This window comes from Halichoeres trimaculatus, unplaced genomic scaffold (assembly GCF_033239565.1).
Source record: "Halichoeres trimaculatus isolate MK-OKI-2021-1 unplaced genomic scaffold, fHalTri1.1 fHalTri1_scaffold_9, whole genome shotgun sequence".
Classification (NCBI taxonomy): Eukaryota; Metazoa; Chordata; class Actinopteri; order Labriformes; family Labridae; genus Halichoeres; species Halichoeres trimaculatus.
Genome location: NW_027437188.1, coordinates 32,376,417 through 32,397,216, shown reverse-complemented (window position 1 = coordinate 32,397,216; position 20,800 = coordinate 32,376,417). Strand labels below are relative to the sequence as shown.

General features: G+C 38.8%; 1 protein-coding gene across 2 annotated transcripts; it reads left to right on the top strand.

The window, feature by feature from the left end:
* The first annotated feature begins 23 nt into the window (after positions 1–23).
* ppp1r13l (protein phosphatase 1, regulatory subunit 13 like) lies at positions 24–19,819 on the top strand. 2 transcript variants are annotated; one of them, XM_074680436.1, is made up of 13 exons: positions 24–273; positions 8,518–8,580; positions 8,676–8,797; positions 8,876–9,455; positions 11,646–11,738; positions 11,861–11,949; positions 13,434–13,806; positions 13,893–14,353; positions 15,066–15,203; positions 15,510–15,643; positions 15,743–15,909; positions 17,927–18,120; positions 18,218–19,819. In XM_074680436.1, the coding sequence occupies exons 2-13, from the start codon at positions 8,544–8,546 to the stop codon at positions 18,251–18,253; spliced, it is 2,424 nt and encodes an 807-aa protein (XP_074536537.1). In that variant the 5' UTR covers positions 24–273; positions 8,518–8,543; the 3' UTR covers positions 18,254–19,819. The 2 variants fall into 2 exon arrangements, with proteins under 2 accessions (XP_074536537.1, XP_074536538.1); XM_074680437.1 differs by lacking the exon at positions 11,646–11,738.
* Positions 19,820–20,800: the final 981 nt, after the last annotated feature.

Genomic DNA, 20,800 nt, shown 5'->3' with positions numbered 1-20,800 from the left:
CTGCAGCTCAAACACGATGGTATGCTTCACCTGCGCCAGCTGTGAGAGGAACACCTGGCTCGGGTTTCAGCAGCAGAGTGAGCCAGAGGGGCTGGACTCTGAGCCAAAATAACTCCGCTCAGTACGCAGCTATGACTAAATGTCTGGAACAAGCGCCACTGGAGAGAAACACAGACTAAGCAACCAACTTCAGGAAGGCAAGGGACTTTAAACGAGGGTCAGCTTTTCTCTCTAACCGGGCACAGGAGAACAAAGAGGCTCTTTTACTTTGAGGTAAGGAATGCTCCAAGTTCCTCGAAGCTTACGAACTTCTGAGTGTGGGAAATACGGTGAGAGGTGGATTTTTATTGAACAGACGAATCCATCTATTCTCCGAGTACTTTGTCTGACTCTTAATAGTTTTCAAAACGATTTTTTGTTGTATTGAAAAGTTATCTCGATGGTTGTGTCGCTTACTATGAGACGTGTGAGGAGGAGCTTGTTCTCAAACTAATGAAAATCAGATGTTACCATTCCTGACTGGCATAACTTACAATCTGCAACCACAAAGGGAAGCTTAACTGTAACATTTAAGTGTTTCTGTATCATGTGATTTCAGCTGTACTGGTTTAATCTAATTCAACAGTATTGCTGATCCTCTATCTGATATTATAGTTTGCTTAAGTGTTGTAGATGTGTGTTATCAGTGTTTTCAAGTGTTACCATGATGACAAAATACATCATAAAACAATCAGTCATGAATTACTTCTCATGACTGCAACCTAGAATTGAAACGTGCCAATTTCTTCTGACCTTATTTCACATCCGATCACATTAAAAAAAAACCAAACCTTCTTGTTAGAGCAGGGTTTAAATGGCATTTATCCAACAAGTGTGCAGTACACTGGGTCCCAGTCAAAACCAGCTCTGCTACATTGTGGGATGCACTTGCTGTAACCTGTTTCAAAAAGGCACACACTGTGATCCGTGTTGGACTTTCTACTGTGTGATTAAATCCATGCATGCACACACACATGTGATGCAGATACTCTCTATTTGTCGCCACTGGGTAATCGCTCTGCTGTGCACCTCGACACACTGGAGGCATTAGATGGGGCATGAAACTTGGCAGAAATGCCTGTTATGTTGTGCACCGCTGAGAGATTCCTGAGTCACATGCTGCGAGGAACATGCTGTGTTGCTTTGTAGGACAAGAGGATAGCTGGCATAGTGCTAGAAGTAAAGATGCCAGAGAAGAGCTAATGAAGAATGGTGATTGTGTTGTGCAGGGATTAGATATCATCATATCCTTCGGAGGATTGATAGTTTACAGTGTCCACAGAGATAGATTGTTATCCTCAGCTCAAGAGGATCAATAGAGCTGCATTGTTCAAGGCAGTTTTCTTTGGCACGACAGTTACTTTGATGAATAGACTGTACCCAGTGTGTGTGAGTGTACCTGCACAAATGCATGCTCCATTGTATGTCTTTGTAGGTGGAAAGGGTAAGCATTTCAGTGACTAACTAGGTCGGTGGAGCGGGTGTAGGCATCATAAAAAGAAATATTTTGGGTGGGGTGATTCTTGCAGTGAAGCGTTGCTAAACAGAAGAAGAGGATATGATTAATCCGGGAACAATCTATTGTAAGTGCATGAAAACAAACCTAACTGTTTTTTTTATTATTTAAAAGCCCAAGTGTTTAAAAACGTAAACCAGAAAACAAAACATAAAAAAACAGACAAAAAACCCTTAAAAATATCTTGGATACAAAAAATGTGTAAAAAAAAAAAGGATGGATATAACTGAATAAATAAATAAATAAAAACATTTAAAAAAAAAACTTAAAAATAAACCAGTTTGAATAAATGAATACAAAAATAAAAAGTAAATAAATAAAAAACAGTAAAAAAAAACAAACCTTAAAAATAAACCAGTTTGAATACATAAATACAAAAGTAAAAAAAAATAAAAATAAAAAACAGTTAAAAAAACTTTAAAAAAAATAAACCAGTTTCAATAAATAAATTAATAAATAAACCAGACACAAAAAAACCTTACCAGACAAAAACCACCTAAAAATAAACCAGACAAAAAAAAAACTTTAAAAAATGAACCAGTCAAAAAAAACAAAACAACAATAATAGAAAAATATCAATAATAAAAAAACAGACACATAAAACCTTCAAAAAATAAACCAGACAAAAAAAACCCTTTAAAAATAAACAGGACCAAAAATTAAAAATTTAGAAAATCAATCAGTCAAAAAAACTTCAAAAAAGAAAAAAAAAATATATATATATATATATACAATATACATATTAAAACCATAAGAAATAAACCAGACATATATAAATAAATCAAATAAAAAATTAACCAGTCCAAAAGAATAAAATAAAATAAACTAGACAAAAAAAAAAACTTAAAAAAAAAAAAAACAGACAGTGAAACGCTAAAAAATGAACCTCACATTAAAACTTAAAAAAATAAACCAGACCAGAATTGAAAAAAAAAATCATAAAAAATGAACCAGACACAAAAACCCTAAAAAAATAAACCAGACAACAAAAAATTATAAATAATAAACCAGACAAACAAAAAAAACGTTAAAAAAAAATATGGACCAGACTCAAAAAACCTCCAAAAAATAAACCAGACAAAAAAAAAAGCCTCAGAACAAGATCAATACCCTGACCCTACTGAGGACAGTTTGTGATTGTTTCATAATCCATCCAACAAGTTGAATAAAGGTTTTAGGTAACTCTCCCACTGCAGATTGTGCATGTGAAACCATAAACTCAGGAGATAATCCCCTTCATGTAACACAGAGACAAAGAGCACTTAGGTTAACGAAAAATGATTACACAATACCAATACCTGCTGTACCTCTCACATTATTAGCCTTAATCCCCTGTCAGAATCCAGAAACGCCAGCCTGCCTCGTCATAAGCGCTCATCACATGAGAAACTGCCAAGCCAAGGTAAATACTGCTTCGGATTGTCTCTTTGACGTAATACTTTTGGCATGAAAAAGCGTAAACGTGACTTTTGAATCATGGTTACCTGGATTTTTCAGGTCAACCTTGTTTGGAAACTCATTTAAAAGCAATTATCTTTAACAGCATCTCAGTATTTCTTTTACTTGTAGGACATCATTCAGTTTGTGTAGTCTGCATGACGATATTCAATCAGGCGTGTGTTTTCGGTATCCAAAGGAAAATAATCAACCACCAAGGGAAGCATTTTGTAGTGTCAAAGGAATGTGTGTTATCCTTCAGTCCCAGCCAAGTTCCCGACCAGGACAGAGTCAGAAAAACCAGGAAGGATATGAAGGAGCGACCAATAATAGTGAAAGAGGAGGGGGAGGAAATGAATGGATGCAGAGGAGTTCAGCAGAAACAAGGGAATTGGAAAGATGTGTAATCTGAAACTGCAGGCAAAATATATTAAAGGAAGAGGAAAGCGGAAAAGACTGCTTGCCTCAGTCAGACACACCCTTTGCATTCTGCAAACTAACAATTATTGTGTTTAATCCTTAAATACCCTTTCTGCTTCCCATGCTGGGTCTTTTTCTCCTCTGAGCGTTTGTTCATAAAGTTTTAAACTCTCGTAAACAAAGGTAGCCACTAGTTTGCTTGATTACTCCTTCACGGTTTCTGCTTGGCTTGACCTGTCCAGAGCGCTTACTGCTGTTTGTGGAAACGTCCGAAACCATCTGACAATGTAATCAAAGTGCTGGAGAAGAAAAAAGTAGCCTGAGGTTTTCCACGAAGGCAACCACAGCGAGGCAGATCAGAAAGACTGGAATAGAGTACAGTACAGCTGCAGAGGCCTCCAGCTGTCATTGTACCCCGAGATGATTAATGTCGCTGAGTTTCAGCGCACGATGATGAACAACTTTCCCAACACACTGGGCGTGTTCTCTAAGGTGTAGCTGTTGCAACACTTGATACTCAGCGAGATCGCTTCATCTGTAGTTTACTCACTGCAGATTTCTCAGACGCTTCTGTTCCTGGAAGTTTCAGTCTGATGTCTGATGACGTTTAATTTACCTTGGCATGCCTGCACTGCAGTGAAATATGAAAAACAGAGGAGGATAAGATGCAAATCATTCATAGGCTGTCAGAGAAAAAAAAGACATTACGAACATATATAAAACTGCAAAATGAACAGTTCAGTCATTTGCCTGTGAATCATTTTTCTAAACATCATGGGATGAAAAAAGAAAAGAGACAAAGTAATGTTTCTTATGCTTTCACACTACATATGTTTGGTTACAGCCCTTCTCCTGTGGCAGGGGTCTGCAGCCTTTACTTTCACAGGAGACATTTTGCCTCGGCCATGGGTTAAAGTCATTCATGAGCCACAAAAATGTACTTAATCTTCACAATAAATGCAAAAAAGTGAATAAAATTCTATATATAAATAATAAAAATCTAGTGAATAATAAAACAAACAAGAAGTTTTTGTGTTTATAAAATTGTAAAAGTGATATCTTAGTTTTTTGTTTGTTAATTTTTTAACAAATTTGTAGATATTTAAAAAATATGTAAAAGGTGAAATGCCATAAATTTAATTTCTTTGCAAAATTAAAGAAAATTCAGTAAATTTAATTTTTTTTTTTTTTTCAAAAAAAAAAAGTCATTCAGGGGCCAAAAAATTGTACTTAATTTTCACAATAAAGGCAAAAAAAGTGAATACAATTTTATTTATATAGTAAAAATCTAATGAATGATAATCCAAACAAGAGGTTTTTGTGTTATTAAAATTGTACAAGTGATGTCTGAGTTTTTTTTTAACAAATTTGTAAATATTTTTTGAAAAATGTAAAATGTGAAATGCCATAAATTTTGTAAATTTGCAAAATTTATAAAATTTCAATTTATCCAACATTTTTCAAAAATTTTCAAATTAAAACATTGCAATTTTTTAACATAAATTATAAATTTTAAAAAGATGTGCCAAAATTTCCAAAAGTATTAAGAATTTAAAAAATTGAAAATTTACCAAAGTTTCTTAATTTGGAAAAAAAATTAATTTCAAAAATTTGCTTAATTTATTTAAAAAAAATTGTAAAAAAAAAAAATTCAAAACTTTTAAAAATGAATTTTTATTATTTGCAGAAATGAAATAAAATGATATTTGCAAAAATGTAAAAAAAAAATGACTTTTAAAAAATGAACAAAAATGTGCAAAAATCTTAAAAAAATATGAAAGCTTTTTTTGCAAGAGGCAATGCATATGTAGGTCAAAAAAATGTTACGTTTGATTGTTTTTAGTGCCATTGTCTGTAGTCATCAATCCCCTCTTTAAGAAAAACAAAAAAAAATGTCAGTAATTTTTTTTAATGCTTTTAAGGAGCTACTGCAAAGGAGTCAAAGAGCCCCATGAGTTTCCAAAACTGCAGGTTGCAGACCCTTGTCCTGGGAACATAAATGTCACAAGCCAATCCGAAAATATGTCCACCAACTAATTATAGAGGGAAACTGCACCTTATTAATCTATGATGGTTCATTGAAAGTTCGTCAGTTAAAAAAAGGCGTTTGCAAACATTAATCAGCGAGGAGGAACCAGAAAAAGGCCCAGAGAATGTCTAGAGGAGTAAAACATGAGGTTAAAAAAAGAAGATTGTCGGGCTGAAAGGGAAGAGTTCAGTGAATGAGTGACCTGACCTTTATGAGTCAGTGAGAGTGTAATCTCTTTTTGTGTGAGCTGCTCTTGACAGAGATAAGCGTCCCAGGCTGTGTGTGAGCTGAATGCCTGAGTGGGAGGGGTGGTGAGGAATGTGTGTCTGTTAGCAGGGCTGATTGAGACACAACTGATCCGGTAAACAGCACAAAATGAAGAGCAGTCGCTATCTGATGGTGTGATGGCCTTGTTTAACTCGTGTTTGCCTCCAGTGCTTTGGCTAATGTTCTACTCATGTTTATGTACGAAATGAGGAGGAAGTTTATCTTCAGTTTTTATGTAAAGCTACTGAAAGTGGTTACGTTTTCTCATCTGTTTATTTTATTTCTTAAAGTAGGATCAACATCCGTTAGCCTGGCAGATACAAACATTAGAGTCTTTTTTTAACCAGAGTGAAAGCAGAATAAATACTCTCTAACCAATAATCATACCCTTCTAATGACTAGGCTGGCATCGGCCTTCAGCATCATGACCTCTCATGTCTTTATATTTTATTGTTGCACTTTTAGAGAATTAGGGATTGTTTGGAACAGCTATAAAAAACAAGTATAACCGTTTTATTTCCTCGAGGTTGAAAGTGGAGCACAGAAAACTGTAAATTACAGTAATTTCCTTCTAAGTAACGCCATCAACCCACTGAAAACAACAAACTGATGATGACTGATTGTGTATGAGGAGCTGTGGTTTGTCATCGCTGTAAGAAATGCACCAGTCAGCTCGCAAAAAATGTTCAGTGTTCACACAGTGGGCCCAGAGTTGAATCATCAGTGACAGTAGATTCCTTGTTTTTCTCACCGACAGAGAAACTGACCTCACTTTCTCTCCGTCTGTCTGCGTCAATATGCTCTCAAGGACGGCGTTCGTTAAACTAGGCCAGAGCTGCATATGTGGGGCAGGTGTTTAAGGACGGCTCAATACACCTGGATGAACATGATGTTTAATTATCGTTATGAGATATTTCAGTTGAACAAGCATCAACTGCTGAATAGAAATCACGCTTGGACTGATATGGCACTCGTGTCATCCAGAGCAGAGCCATGTGAACTCAAAGTCATCTTTGTTTTATAAAATATCTTTCATATATTCAACATGCAAACCAAAATGTGCTTCACAGAAGAACAGAGAGACAATAAATAAAAGTAATAGAGTGGGAGGAGTCATTAAGATACATAAACATAAAAATCAAGACATTGGAAAAACAAACAAAAAAAAAGATAAAATCTGATTAATACCAAAATTTTTGAAAAGAAAAATATGATAAATAAAAAAAAAATTACTTGAAATATATAAAATTAAAATGAAAATGAAAATGAAAAATAAAACTTATTAGAATAAAATAAGTGAAAATATAGGAACTTGGAAAAAAAACAAATAATATAGATGGAATAAATAAAAACAAAATAACTAAACCAAATGACTTAACATATACTACAGCAAAAATATTTGAATAAATTAAAATAAAATAAGGTGAATTTGAATGAAATAAGTGAACTTAAAAAAGAATAAAATGTATTAGATTAAAATAAATTAAATTAGTTAAAATTATAAAAAAGAAAAATATTTGATAACTTAAAAGAAAAAAGTGAACTTAAAGAAAATGGAATGAATTAAGTATTTAATTTATTTAAAGAGGATGAACTAGAATAAAATAGAGTTGATTTAATTTTAACAAAAAAATTAAATAACGTTAAATAAAATGAAATTATTTTGAAGAAAAAAAATACTTGGAAAAAAATGAATACATTTAAATTTAATTTAGACAATAAAAACAAAATTATTTAAAAAGAAATAAAATTTCTTAAAAAAATAATTAAAATTAAATTGAATTCAAATGATAAAGACAAATAAATTTTGATAGTAATAAATTTACTTGAAAAATAAATTAAAATTTAATTGAATGTAAATAATAAAAACAAATTAATTTTAAAAAGAAATTAATTACTTGAACATAAATAATTAAAATGTAATGGAATTTAAATAATAAAGATAAATAGATTTGCTTAAAGAAAAACTTAAAATGAATAAAAATTTTAAGACTTTTGTTTGCCTTAGTTTTGAATTGAAGATGGTTCAAAACACTGAGGCTCTGCTGCATTAAAGAGAAGAATTAACCAATAAAAAGTGGTTTTTATTTATGTAGGATAACCTTCTTGTTGTTATACTAATCTGTCTCTTTAAGGCACGATCAAAACAAACGGTTGGTCAAGTATGTTTTTATTTTGAAGTCTTTGTTATTTATCTTTTGTTGAAAATTGTTCCATAAACAGTCGGTTGTTTGAGACGTGTTGTTTTGGTAACACTGGCTGAACCGTGAGCTCATTATTCTCCTTTGAACACATGACTGAAAGATGATTTGCATGCATATATTTGATTTGTTTAGAGGCGTGCAGTGATTGCTCGACCTGCACATGTTGCGACAGATGCCGATGCACCTCTGAGCCAACTGACCTATTTTCATACAGAGCTGTCTGCAGAACAATTCGACTCTGCCGTCATCAATCCAATTATCATTGTTTGCACTTGTCTGTCTGAAACTGGCTCTGAGCGGACGTGTCATGTGTGACACTGGCATGTGAACACCTGGCGCTGCAGATCGTGAAGATGAGTCAGCGGGGCCTCTGTATGGGGTGATGTTACTGAGGTGGTAAATCATTTTAAGTTTGCCAATGAGTGATTTGTTTCTCTAACTTAACACAGTCTGAGGACTTGTCAGCATGTTTGGACATGAAGGGCGTTTAGGCTATGTGCTTCCTGAAAGATGTCTCGCTGCCAGATGATTGAAAAGGGGGAACAGTAGAGTCTAAGAGTCTTAGAGTTAGTTGAGGTTAGAAATCTCTCTGTTTTATTTTTCAGGAGCTGACCGCTGCTGCCTCACAGCCATGAGCTCACAGACGAGCTTTGGCAGCAACATGCTGTGTGAGTTTCCTCATCTCCTCTGTTTGTCTCACATTCCTTTGTGTGTGTTTTTTATCAAATGCTAACTGCTTGATGTTTAAATGGTTCGTCTTCAGTCCAAACCATAAACGATGACCTTAATGCCTCTCTGGCTACGGCTGATGAGTTATCCAGAGAGTTCAGCTCCCTGTTCAAGGAGGCCTCGTCCGACAACAATGACAGCAGCTCTGGATATCAAGTACGCACGCACACACATGATAAGCACATACGCAGCCTTGTTTTCCACCTAATATTGATTTATGATATTTCTCTTCAGACCAGCTCTCAAATCTCCAGACAGACGCCCAAATCCAGCTCCTTCTTCTCCACCAGAGAGTCCAGCGGAAGTAGCAACGGCAGCTCCAGCTCTATGCCCTTCTCCCCAAGTTCAACCCATTTCAACCCCATGGACTCGGTCTTCTCCAGCAGCAAAAACGTGCCAAACATGCCAACCACCCCAGTGTTCTCCTCCAGCCCTCTTTCATCCCCCAAAATCCACAGACACTCTCATTCTCCACTTCCTCGAACCGGGTCTGAAAGCTACTCCTACGGCCAGCAGAGTCCCAAAGGTTCGCCTCAAACCCAGAGGCGTAATTCCCCGTCTCGTTACGACAGGAGTCCTCGCAATTCAGTGAGTCTCATGGAGAGGAGTCCATCCCCGAGCCCCACGGGGGTGTTTTACGACCAGCCGCCTCGATCTGCTTCACACCACGGCCCTTCAAACCTGCTGAGTCCTTATGACAACAACCAGATGGGGCGCAGGTCGCCCCGGCCTGAGAGGAGCCCCTCTCCCCTGTCTGTCAACCGCCCCATGTCCAGCACGCTGCCTCGAGGTTATGGTGGCTTCAGGACATCTGGTGAGTGATGCAGGTCATCCTAACCCAGCTGAAACACTCTTCCTAATCTACACGGGGCACTTTGTTTTAACATTGTGAGCAATTAAGGCAACTTATCTTGGAAACCCTAAACATTGGCTCTTTGTTTATTAAGAAACAGCCTCAATTTATGTAAACTTCAGGTGCGACCAGCTTTGTTATATGTATTGAAGACAGGATACTTTGACAAAAAAAAGCTGTTTAGTCTCAGAGTCAATGTTTCAACCACAAATGACTCAAAGTAAACTGAAGGTTTGAATGACCCGGTCATCATAGCAGATTGAACCACATCAGCTGTAACAGTCAAAAACCATCACAGACAGAAATAATTACACCAAATTCACTGAAGCAGAACAGATTTTACTCCCAGTCTACAGAATCCACCTCCAGATGGTCCTCAGCATCCTTCAGTCTGCTGGCTTGAAGGTGTTTCTTTCTCTTTTCTGTAAAAGTAGAGTTTTCTTAGCCGGTATCCTTCACAGCAGTCCATTTCTGGGACATCAGGGCTCGAGTGACTGTCTTCTTTGACAGTTCCTGACTTGTCCTGACTTGTGTACTTTGGTAGTTGTTCCCACTTTCCAAGTTTCCAGTGTCCAGATTGAAATCTTTGACTTCCTACCTCTGAGAGGCTTGTTCTGGACTGTGTGGCTGTTTTCCAAACCGCCTACAACTTTGTCAGAAATTCAGTCTGTAGTTGTCAGTATGCAAAAACTTGCACAGTCTGCAGTATGCCAAAAATCCTCAAGTCCTACTGATTTGGTAAAATTTCTCAGTACGAATGCACGGCGCTAACGCTGTTTGTCTATGTGGGTGGCAGGTTTTGGTGAATTGCCGCCATCTACTGGAATGAGTTGGCATTACAACTACAATACAACAACACTAAGGTTAGGGCTCAGGTTGAAATGGAAGTTAAATGACGCAAAACAAACACAAGTAAATCTTGTAACTTCCATAAAAGAGGTATTTACTTCTACAAATTCATTGGAGCCCATAAAAACCACTAATTACCTTTTTGAAACCATACATGGTTTATACAGAAGTGGTTTTTCCATCAGCTGTAAAAGTAAAAATCCCTTCCAGATTTCTTTTCAGTAAACGGTATAAATCAAATACAATAATTCTGCTATGATAGGATTAACAAAATAGCTAAAACCATGAGATCTACCCAAAATTTGTGTTGTACATTTATATTAGAGGCAAAATAAAATCCATCACCTGTAGCTTCATTTTCCAAAACTGAAAACCAGAGTAGTATACTACAAATACTGTTTCTCTGTCTGTGAATTTCTCGATGAAACTTCCACTTCCTGATTCTTGGAAACAATGCTGTGATAACCTTGCATTTCCTTTTCCTGCTTTGGAAGCATCAACAGTTTGTTTTAAAGTCTAGCCTAAAGTGATTTCTTTAGTTTTTGGCCTGATGCTTTGGGATCCAGTGACTGCTCAAAGCCTGAGCTGAAATTTTTATTCGGTGTGTAAATTGTAGGACAACCCTCGGTTTGAGCTGGATTGATTGATTGATTAGGCAGTTAATGTGGTTTGGTGGTTTGGTCCAATAGAAAGGTCAGTTCTTCAGAGTGCTAGTGGTTTTGACCCTGGTGGTTTTGGTTTTTGTGAAACAATGTTGTTTCTGTGGGCAAAGCAAAATAATGTAAGCATCCAAAATCAAACTAGGATGTTTGGAAAAGCTGTGTTGGAAGTCATTGATCTGTTTAACAGCACTTTGGACATTTTTGAGAAAAAAACTTCAAATTTCATTGCAACACAATGAATACTTGGATAATTATGCATTGTGAATATAAATACACTAGTATACCCAGTTTAATTATTGCACAAATTTATGTCTTCTTACATCACATTGTAAAAGTGAAACAAGGCTGGAAAGTCCATAACTTGTCCATTGACTGGCTGTTTCTGTAAATTTCTCAACATGTTGATGAGTAACTGTACACTTTTTTAAGAAACCTTTGAAACAAAGTTTGAAAAAAAAAGTAAGTAAAAAACTCAGAACTCTGTCAGTTGATTTTACCATCCAAAAAAAACAAGTTTCTTTTAGTTTTAAATCACAGTTCCTACTTTATGGAGAGTTTTTCTCTATTTGTAACACAGTGCTTCCTTTCCTTTTCTCTTTCTCACACACACTCTCTTGCACACACACACTCTCTGTTTTAGATGAGGGTGTGCAGCGGCAAAAGAGCCCAAACAAGTGGAATGAGACAGATCTAGACGTGTCCTACGAGAGGAAACCTCACCACACCTATGACAGTTGGTTCATTTCTCTCTCCGCCTCCGTGAACTTTGTTTTTGAATGGCCTCAGTTTCAGCACTCATACCTTTCTCTGACTGCTCCGTGTCCAGCTTTTCTTAATAACACTTTCCTGTTACAGAGACAGAGTGGCTACGGCAGACTGTGCCAAACAGCAGCTGGAAAGAGTCCAACCTCGACGGCCCTCCCCCGGCCTCAAGCCCCAAAAAGGTGGGTGGGTGAGTGGGAAACTGTTTGAGGTGGGGATTGTGTGGCCTAAGGGGTGGCTCCCCAAACTATTTTTCTTAGCCACGAGAAACCAGTTTTTGCCATTCCCTTGTATTTCTGGAGAAGCCACATGTCAACATGACGATGGGTGTAACTGCATGTTGTGTTTCTTAAAGATAAGAACAGGGACGACTCCCAAACAGGGTAGGGGTGAGAATGTGGATGACACACCTGCACAGAGTTTCCTTTGAGGTGAAATAAGGAGGATTTCTTTTAGATGTGCCACTTTATTAGGTAGACCTTGCTAGTACCAGGTTGGACCCCTTTTTGCCTCCAGAGCTGCCTTAACCCTTAGTGGCATAGATTCAACAAGGTCCTGGAAACATTCCTCAGAGAGTTTGGTCCATATTGACATGATAGCATCACACAGTTGATGCAGATTTGTCGGCTGAACATCCATGATGAGAATCTCCCGTTCCACCACATCCCAAAGATGCTCTATTGGATTGAGATCTGGGGACTGTGGAGGACATTTGAGTACAGGGAACTCATTGTCATGTTGAAGAAAGCAGTCTGAGATGATTCCAGCTTTATGACATGGAGCGTTATCCTGCTGGAAGTAGCCATCAGAAGATGGGTACACTGTGCTCATAAAGGGATGGACATGGTCAGCAACAATACTCAGGTAGCCTTGGACTCAGTTGGTACTAAGGGGCCCAAAGTGAGCCAAGAAAATATCCCCCACACCATTACACCAGCAGCAGCAGCCTGAAGCGTTGATACAAGGCAGGATGGATCCATGCTTTCATGTTGTTGAGGCCAAATTCTGACCCTACCATCTGAATGTGGAGCAGAAATCCAGACTCATCAGACCAGGCAACGTTTTTCCAATCTTCTATTGTCCAGTTTTGGTGTTGCTGTGTGAATTGTAGCCTCGGTTTCCTGTTCTTAGCTGACAGGAGGGTCACCCGGTGTGGTCTTCTGCTGCTGTAGCCCATCTGCCTCAAGGTTGGACGTGTTGTGTGTTCAGAGATGCTCTTCTGCAGACCTCGGTTGTAACCAGTGGTTATTTGAGTTACTGTTGCCTTTCTATCAGCTCCAACCAGTCTGTCCATTCTCCTCTGACCTCTGGCATCAACAAGGCATTTTGTCCCACAGAACTGCTGCTCACTGGATATTTTCTCTTTTTGGGACCGTTCTCTGTAAACCCTAGAGATGGTTGTGCGTGAAAATCCCAGTAGATCAGCAGTTTCTGAAATACTCAGACCAGCCTGTCCATGTTCAAAGTCCCTTAAATCACCTTTCTTCCCCATTCTGATGCTTAGTTTGAACTGCAGCAGATCATCTTGACCATGACTAAATGTATTGAGTTGCTGCCATGTCATTGGCTGATAAGAAATTTGTGTTAACGAGCAGTTGAACAGTGAGTGTATACTGTCCTGAGACGAAGCTGTTATCTGATCATTCCTCTTTCTTTTCCTTCCCAGGATCCTCGTGCCAAACCTCTCCATTATGCCCACGCTTCTCTCCCCCGTAACACTCGTATAACAGTTCCTCCAGATGCCTCCTCCCCAGTCCACTCCCCTTACCATCCTCAACCCATCATCTCCCGCATATCCATCCCCCCAACTTCTGCTCAATCCCGCCAGCGTAAGCCCATACCGCTCTCCGTCATCATGCGACTTCAGAACCCTCGCTGGGGTGGGATGGCAACCCGGCACCCCAGGGTCATGGGAGGAGAAGGGGATATGGGCCCCTACCATCCAGCTGCACCCATCCCGAGGGACTTCTTCCACCAACCTGTGGTTCTGCCTCAGCAGCACCCTCCTGAGCTGAGACAGCCCATAATATACAGCGATGGTAACGCCATGTTGGATTTTAACACTAAAACTCAGTGTGTTCCTCCTCAACGTGCTAAAAGTGTGTTTTGGTTTGTATCATTGCAGTGCTGAATCCTGGAGACATCGACGCAGAGATCGAGCGTCTGGACTTTGTTCGTCACATGCCCGTGATCTCTGAGGATCCTGTGAAACCAGAAGGAAGTGGAGAGGTCCACCTCACAGTACCTGCAGCTCCTCGGCCCCTCAGCCCCACCAGGCTCCAGCCAGTGGTGGCCCCCGAGGCCCAGAACCAGGTGGTTGCTGACGTGGAAGAGCTGCTCCGGATCCGGGCAGAAATCCCCCGAGCTCTGAAGAGACGAGGCTCCATAGAACAGTCCGGGCCCCTGAAGAAGGCCTCTCATTACCAACCCAACCAGTACAAAAACCTCATCGACAAGCTGTTTCGCAAGAGGGAGCTGAAGCAGAAGGGGGAGCACGGGAGTGAGACCAGCAGCTCCTCAGATGGGGAGGACTGCGCTATGCCCCCTGCACCTCTACCTGCATCTCACAACTCACGGATCCCCCAGGTGAGACACAAGTTTAAAGCTAGGAACAGGAAATGGTTCTTTTGTTTTGTTTTGTTTTTCTTTCCTTTACCATTCTAATTTCTTACCCTCGTGCATTTTTTTAATTATTATTATTATTATTATTATTATTATTATTATTATTATTTATTTATTTATTTGCTTATTTTCCCTCAGGTCCTAGTAGTGTTTAGACTTGTTTGCTGATAACTGGCTCCCCAAACATTTAAATTCTGTTTTTTCGTGATTTTTAGTTTGCCTACTTTAACATCTGGCCAGGGACTACAGATAAAACTTGCCCTATGGCTAGCTCTGGCATATTTACAGAGATGTCAATTAATATGCATTGTCCCTAAAATAAAATAAAATAAGATAAAATAAAATAAAATAATAAAATAAAATAAATTAAATTAAATTAATAAAAGAAAATTAAATAAATAAATAACATAACATAAAATAAACAAAATTAAATTAAAAAAATAAATGAAATAAAATTAAATTAATATAATACATAAAATAAAATAAAAATAAATTAGCAAATAAATAAATAAAAATTAAAATAAATTAAATAATTTAGATAAATTAAATTAAATCAAATTAAATCATGAAAGATGCTGTAAAACACTTCTGGATTAGAAATCCACCTTGTATTTCAGTTACCACATCCCTGCAGTAAATGTCTTTGTACGTGTCTTTTTGTCCCTTGTCCCTCCAGAGCTACCATTCCATCCTGAGACGGTCCAATCGGGAGCGTAAAGGTTCTGGGAGGAGAGCTCGGCTCAGCCCGCTTGTCCTGCTGCTGGATGGAGCGCTGGTTGGAGAACTGGAGACGGTGCAGAAAGCCACACAGGAGGTGTGTTTGTTTATTCATACAATGCAATATGAGCATATTATTACAGCAACAGCTCCTGCATGGAAGATGCTATTTATATCTAAAATAATATTCTTTTATTAATATTTAGTGTAAACAACAGCTTTAAATGTGGTTAAAAAAACTGGAATCTATGTGAAACATCATTAATGACTTGGTGACAAATATTACAAAAGGCTGTGGTGCATTCTTCTGTTTTTACTCCTGATCCTCATGGTGTCAATCTCAGATTAAAGACGGTGAAAACAAACTCTAAACATGTTAGTTTGTCATCTGTGTTTTCCATAGATGAGCGACCCGAGCCAACCCAACGATGAAGGCATCACTGCGCTTCACAACGCCATCTGTGGAGGTCATTACAGTGTCGTGGATTTCTTGGTTCGCATCGGAGCCAACGCCAGCGCCCCAGACAGTCACGGCTGGTAAATATTATCATGCATACTGATTCTTACTGAGTTTATCACGTGTGTGTGAATAATTATTATCAGAATAGTAATCTAGTATCATTTCTCTGCACACAGGACTCCTCTGCACTGCGCGGCGTCTTGTAACGACCGTCCTCTGTGCGAGTTTCTGGTGAGGAACGGAGCCGCTGTCATGGCCATGACGGAGAGTGACAGCGCCACCGCCTCCCAGAAGTGTGATCCTTATGCTGTGGGGTTTGAGGAGTGTGTGAACTTCCTGACGGGTAAGACATTACACACTCTGACACTGCTCTATTTTTTCCTGGTTAGTGTTTTAATGTGTGAGCCTCGTCTCTTCATTCACACACACTGAAAAAAGCACCATCAAAACTACTTTCATTTCCCACGATTAACTCCAAAGATGAAGCACCTGGTTGAACTCACCCAGAGCTCTCTGACTGGTACGGTCTACAGATAAAGATGGAGTGTCATAATCGCATTTTGGAAGTCAAACCCTTGACTTTCTCAACTTTATCCCAAATTCCTGAGAAATGAAGTCTCCTTATAAGGACATGCAGCTCCTACTCCCTTCAGACAACAATGCTGGTTTCGTGCTTCCTGGTATTTATCCACCAGCGGGCTTTGATGGAGAAAAAGGGAGGAAAACAGGTCAAAAAGACTTACAATCTAAAGACTTAAGACTTATGTTTCAGCTGAAACTCCTTTAAAGGTGTATAACTGGTGATAAAACAGACAGAAGTTGAAATTTGACGCCCTTACGTGAAACGTGCGGGAGCTGAATCACTCTATTAACAAAAAACAGCAAGGTGGAGATGGATAACTTTGATAAGAGCTTTTTTTCTGTAAACACACTTGATCAGGGTAACGTTGCCACTTCCTTGTCACTTTAAGCACATGCCTCAAAACTAACCAATCAGGGACTAGGATACCAAAGCTCCTGGTAAACTTTATGAGAGCTACAGAAACACTTAAACGATCTTGGTCACAATTAAAAGATGAGGCAGAAATTATGTTGAGGGGTTAAATGCTCCTCCCTTTTCTTCCTCTATCTCTAAAATATTGATATATTGATGCCAACGTTGGGATCAGTATTGGTCAATACTTGGGTGATGAGCTTGATACTTAAGTTTTAGTTTCTCTTCTCTACATGTGCTCCTCTCAATCACTCATAGATAGATAGATAGATAGATAGATAGATAGATAGATAGATAGATAGATAGATAGATAGATAGATAGATGGATAGATAGATAGATAGATGGATAGATAGATAGATCGATCAATGGAACTTTGTCTCTTCCGCAGTAAAAACAGAAATTTGTCTTTGACACAGCTCCAAGTACCACTAAATCTTGCTTGAAAATTGGAAATGTATTGATTTTCATTTTATGTCATTTAGTTTATGTGTGAGAGGTACCACTGCAATTTTTGTGGCTCTTGGTCTCTGACTGGTTGGCCACCCCTGCTCTACCTCTTCCCACCTGGCCTGATCTTTAAAAAGCATGGGATATCCCACCATCTGTACGCAGGCGACACTCAGATTTACCTGCCATGAAAGAAAAATGATGGCAGCTCTCTAAAACGTCTGCTAGATTGTTTTAATGTCATTAAAGACTAGATGGCCCTGAGCTTTTAAATTTCAACATAAATTTCTCCTCTGTTGTCCCAAATGGTGGAATGAATAACCTAACTCTATACAATCCAGAGTCCCTGTCTACTTTTAAAAGATGTCTGAAAACTCATCTGTTCAGGGAACACTTGCGCACTTAATCTGACCCTTCTCCTCTTTGTCCTCAGGGTAGAATGAGCCAGTAGGTCTAAGACTTAGCTTTTGTGATTTTTTTAGCACTATTACTAAACTTTGTTGAAGATTAAGGTATACTGTTGCACCAATTAATTGGGGTTTGTTAGCTTGTTGATTATTGGATCAAAAAATAAACTAAGTTTTTATCACCTTGGGCTTTTAACCAAAATTATTGGTTTTATCTTTTAATGATTTTGAGCGAGTACTTCTATCTAGTTTATAAACAAAGACTGAAATGAAGAATTTGAATTTGAAAAAAAAAATGACAAAAAATCATGATTTTGATATTGTCAAACAAAAAATTCTGATATATTCCATAACATTTTTTTCTCCCACCCCTAATAAATAATGTCTAGTTCACGATACATGCTCTAATCTCAACTCAAAGACACAAAACTCAACACACGGATCGACAGATTTTCAGTGAGAGATACGTTTAAAAAACATGGTTGTCTATATTCTGCTTTTGAATCTCCAGGTGTGGAGGAGGCCATGGGGATCGAGAACAGCGGGGTGCTGTACGCTTTGTGGAGCTACCCGGCTCAGGCAGCCGACGAGCTGAGCTTCAAAGACGGAGACATGGTCACCATCCTGCAGAAACCTGAGGGGTCAGACTGGTGGTGGGCTTCACTCTGTGGCAGAGAGGGCTTCGTGCCAAACAACTACTTTGGAGTAAGTTCCCAACTTCTAAAGACAGCTCAACAGTTTCTGTTTTTTTTTTTACCTTTTAGAAAATAAACATAATGTGTTTCTTGTTTCTGTTTTGCAGCTTTTTCCAAAGACTCGGCCCAAATCTCTCTGCTGAGTGCTCCTTTGATGGTCGGAGCGGTGCAGAGGACTGTCTCAAAGCTGTGCTTTACAGCTTCACGCTGCTTCTGAAAGGACTGCGTCTGTGTGATTTTCAAAAGGCCGTACCGCTGCGAGACACGAAGAATGCTTTTGATATGTCAGTCAAGGAGGGTTGAAGAAGAAGTCTCAGTATTCTGTTTGGCCTCACTTCCACAGAAAAGCCTTTTGTTTGTGCTGGTTCGGCTGTAGGATATCTTCCCGGTTTATTTACAGTTCTGACAGACGTTTTTGTCCGCGCCTGTCGAATCAAAGGTTGCTGAAGGGCTAAACCTCAGCTGTTTAGAGAAAAACTGACATTGCTGTGCATTTGCTGGTTGGTATTCAGCATGCAAACAGTAGCTGGAGATGTTGAGTTTACTTATCAGTGAGGTCAATGACTGTTCAGTTAGAAAAGGGATTCAGATAGTGAGTTTTCTGCTTCTACACCAGAGAAGCATGAACAGTCCACGTAGTAAATGTAAATAACTATTTTTGCAACAGAATAGCTCATTTGTCCTTTTTATTCTTGCCATCTTTGTTAATACGTCTCACCACAGCATCAACGTCACTTCAAGGCCGAACAATAATTTAACAGAGTGTGATATTTTTAAGGATGTGGCTGTAGACTTTAAACACTGCAAAAAACTGAATATTATCAAGCGTTTTTGTCTTATTTCAGTAAAAAAATTGTCTTATCATACTCGATATGAGCCACATTTAACAGAGGTGGGAGCAAGTCATTGCTTTGAAGTCTCAAGTCTATAATTCCAAGTCTCGTCAAGTCCAAAGCACAAGCACTGTTTATCAAATAAAATGCCGTTTTAACAATATAATAATCGATTAAATTTAACAAATACGACTTTTTTTCTTTTTAATAAAACCAGCATGACTAGACTTTGTCTTTGAGGACTCATCATAGTTTAGACAGTGAGACACACGCTGCTACAACTTTAATGACTTGACAGTAACATGTACTGTTGCATAAAATGAATGCTAAGCTAAAGCTAGCCAAAGCATTATGTCACAACAGGTGTCCTGAGCATAGGCATAGACTGTATAAAACAGAGACGTAGCCTCCGCGACGTCACCCGGCTGTTGCTTAAATAGTGAAATGAAGCCAATCCGCGGACGCAGCCACATTCTCTATGACGTCGGCTGAGTTTCATTTCTAACGGCTGCAGGGCGCTCGTCGGTCACGTGACCTGAGCTGTGCTCCTGATTGGATAATCAAACGATACTGAAAACTTCTAAACCGTAGACATTGAAAAAAATAACTCACCGTACAGTGTGTGCTGATAGTGAAATCAGCGTTTTAGACGCAAGCCGGTTTTTTAACCAGGCTGTGAATATGTTTTTAATGCTGTAAAAGTCTGTTTTTATGACTGGGTGTGTACGTGACTTCCGGTCTTTCTGCAGCCAGCCTCAAACGGATTCGCGGCTCTCGCGCCGAACAAAGTTTGAAGTCGGATATTTTTGTGTTGCAGGTTTTGCATACAGCATTTTCCTTTTTTGGTTACGACCTTCTTATATGAGTATGTGAATGAATTTATCCTCGATAGCATCCCGGTGTGTGTAACTGCCACTCTTGAGCAGTCTGGTGCTCACAGAAATGTAATCCACACCCTCGTTGTTTGTTCTCAAACCTGATTGGACGTTAATCGATGCATAGATACAGTCGGCGTCGTGTCATAGTTACGTCACGGCTGGGGGCGGGGCATTTTGAGGGGGAAAACAATCCTTTCCCCCTCGGCTGCAGCACTGACAGCCCGCGGATTTAAAATCTTTACATTGATACTTACAGCTAAAATGTCGTACTTTGATTCATTACAGCTCCTTGACAGGGAAAGATACCTAAACAAAATTACCCTTGTGGGATCGGATTGTTGTCCTTACGTTATAAACGAATGGATCAATGATCCAACTCAATGGCCTGATGTGTCATTCCCTGACATCTTTTGTTACCTGGTTGAATCACCCGGTAAGAGGCAAAATTACATTTACTGATGAATTAAACCTGATATCATTTTCATTTCTAACGAGAAATTTAGCAGGTTTTTGTGAATATGTTCACCACACTATGGTTGTTGATGCACAATAGATATGAGCTGCAAAAGTATTATTGATAACCCTGTATCTCATGCAGGGATTTACAGTCATCACAGCCTGAAAAATTTTTGGTCCCTGGAGGCACATAAATTTTTTACGAGTGGCTTTGTTGGAGTTGTGCTGCACTTCAGAATACCTGCCTCTGATACTTACCTGTTTCGGTCTGATGTGAAGCCATCCTGGAGAGTAACAGAGAAGCCACATCAGACATGGGTTGCAGTCAAGGGTGACGGCTCTGTCCACACTGTCCACTGCAACTGCATGGCCGGGTACGTTTCTTATATTCTTCAGTTTGTTTGAGTGAGTGCCATCAACATGTGCCCTAACGAACTGTCACCACCTGATGCCCTGTATATAAAATCTTGGACCCAATATCAATAGTAAGCTCGAGTTAAAGGCTATTTTCCCCCCTTCTTTT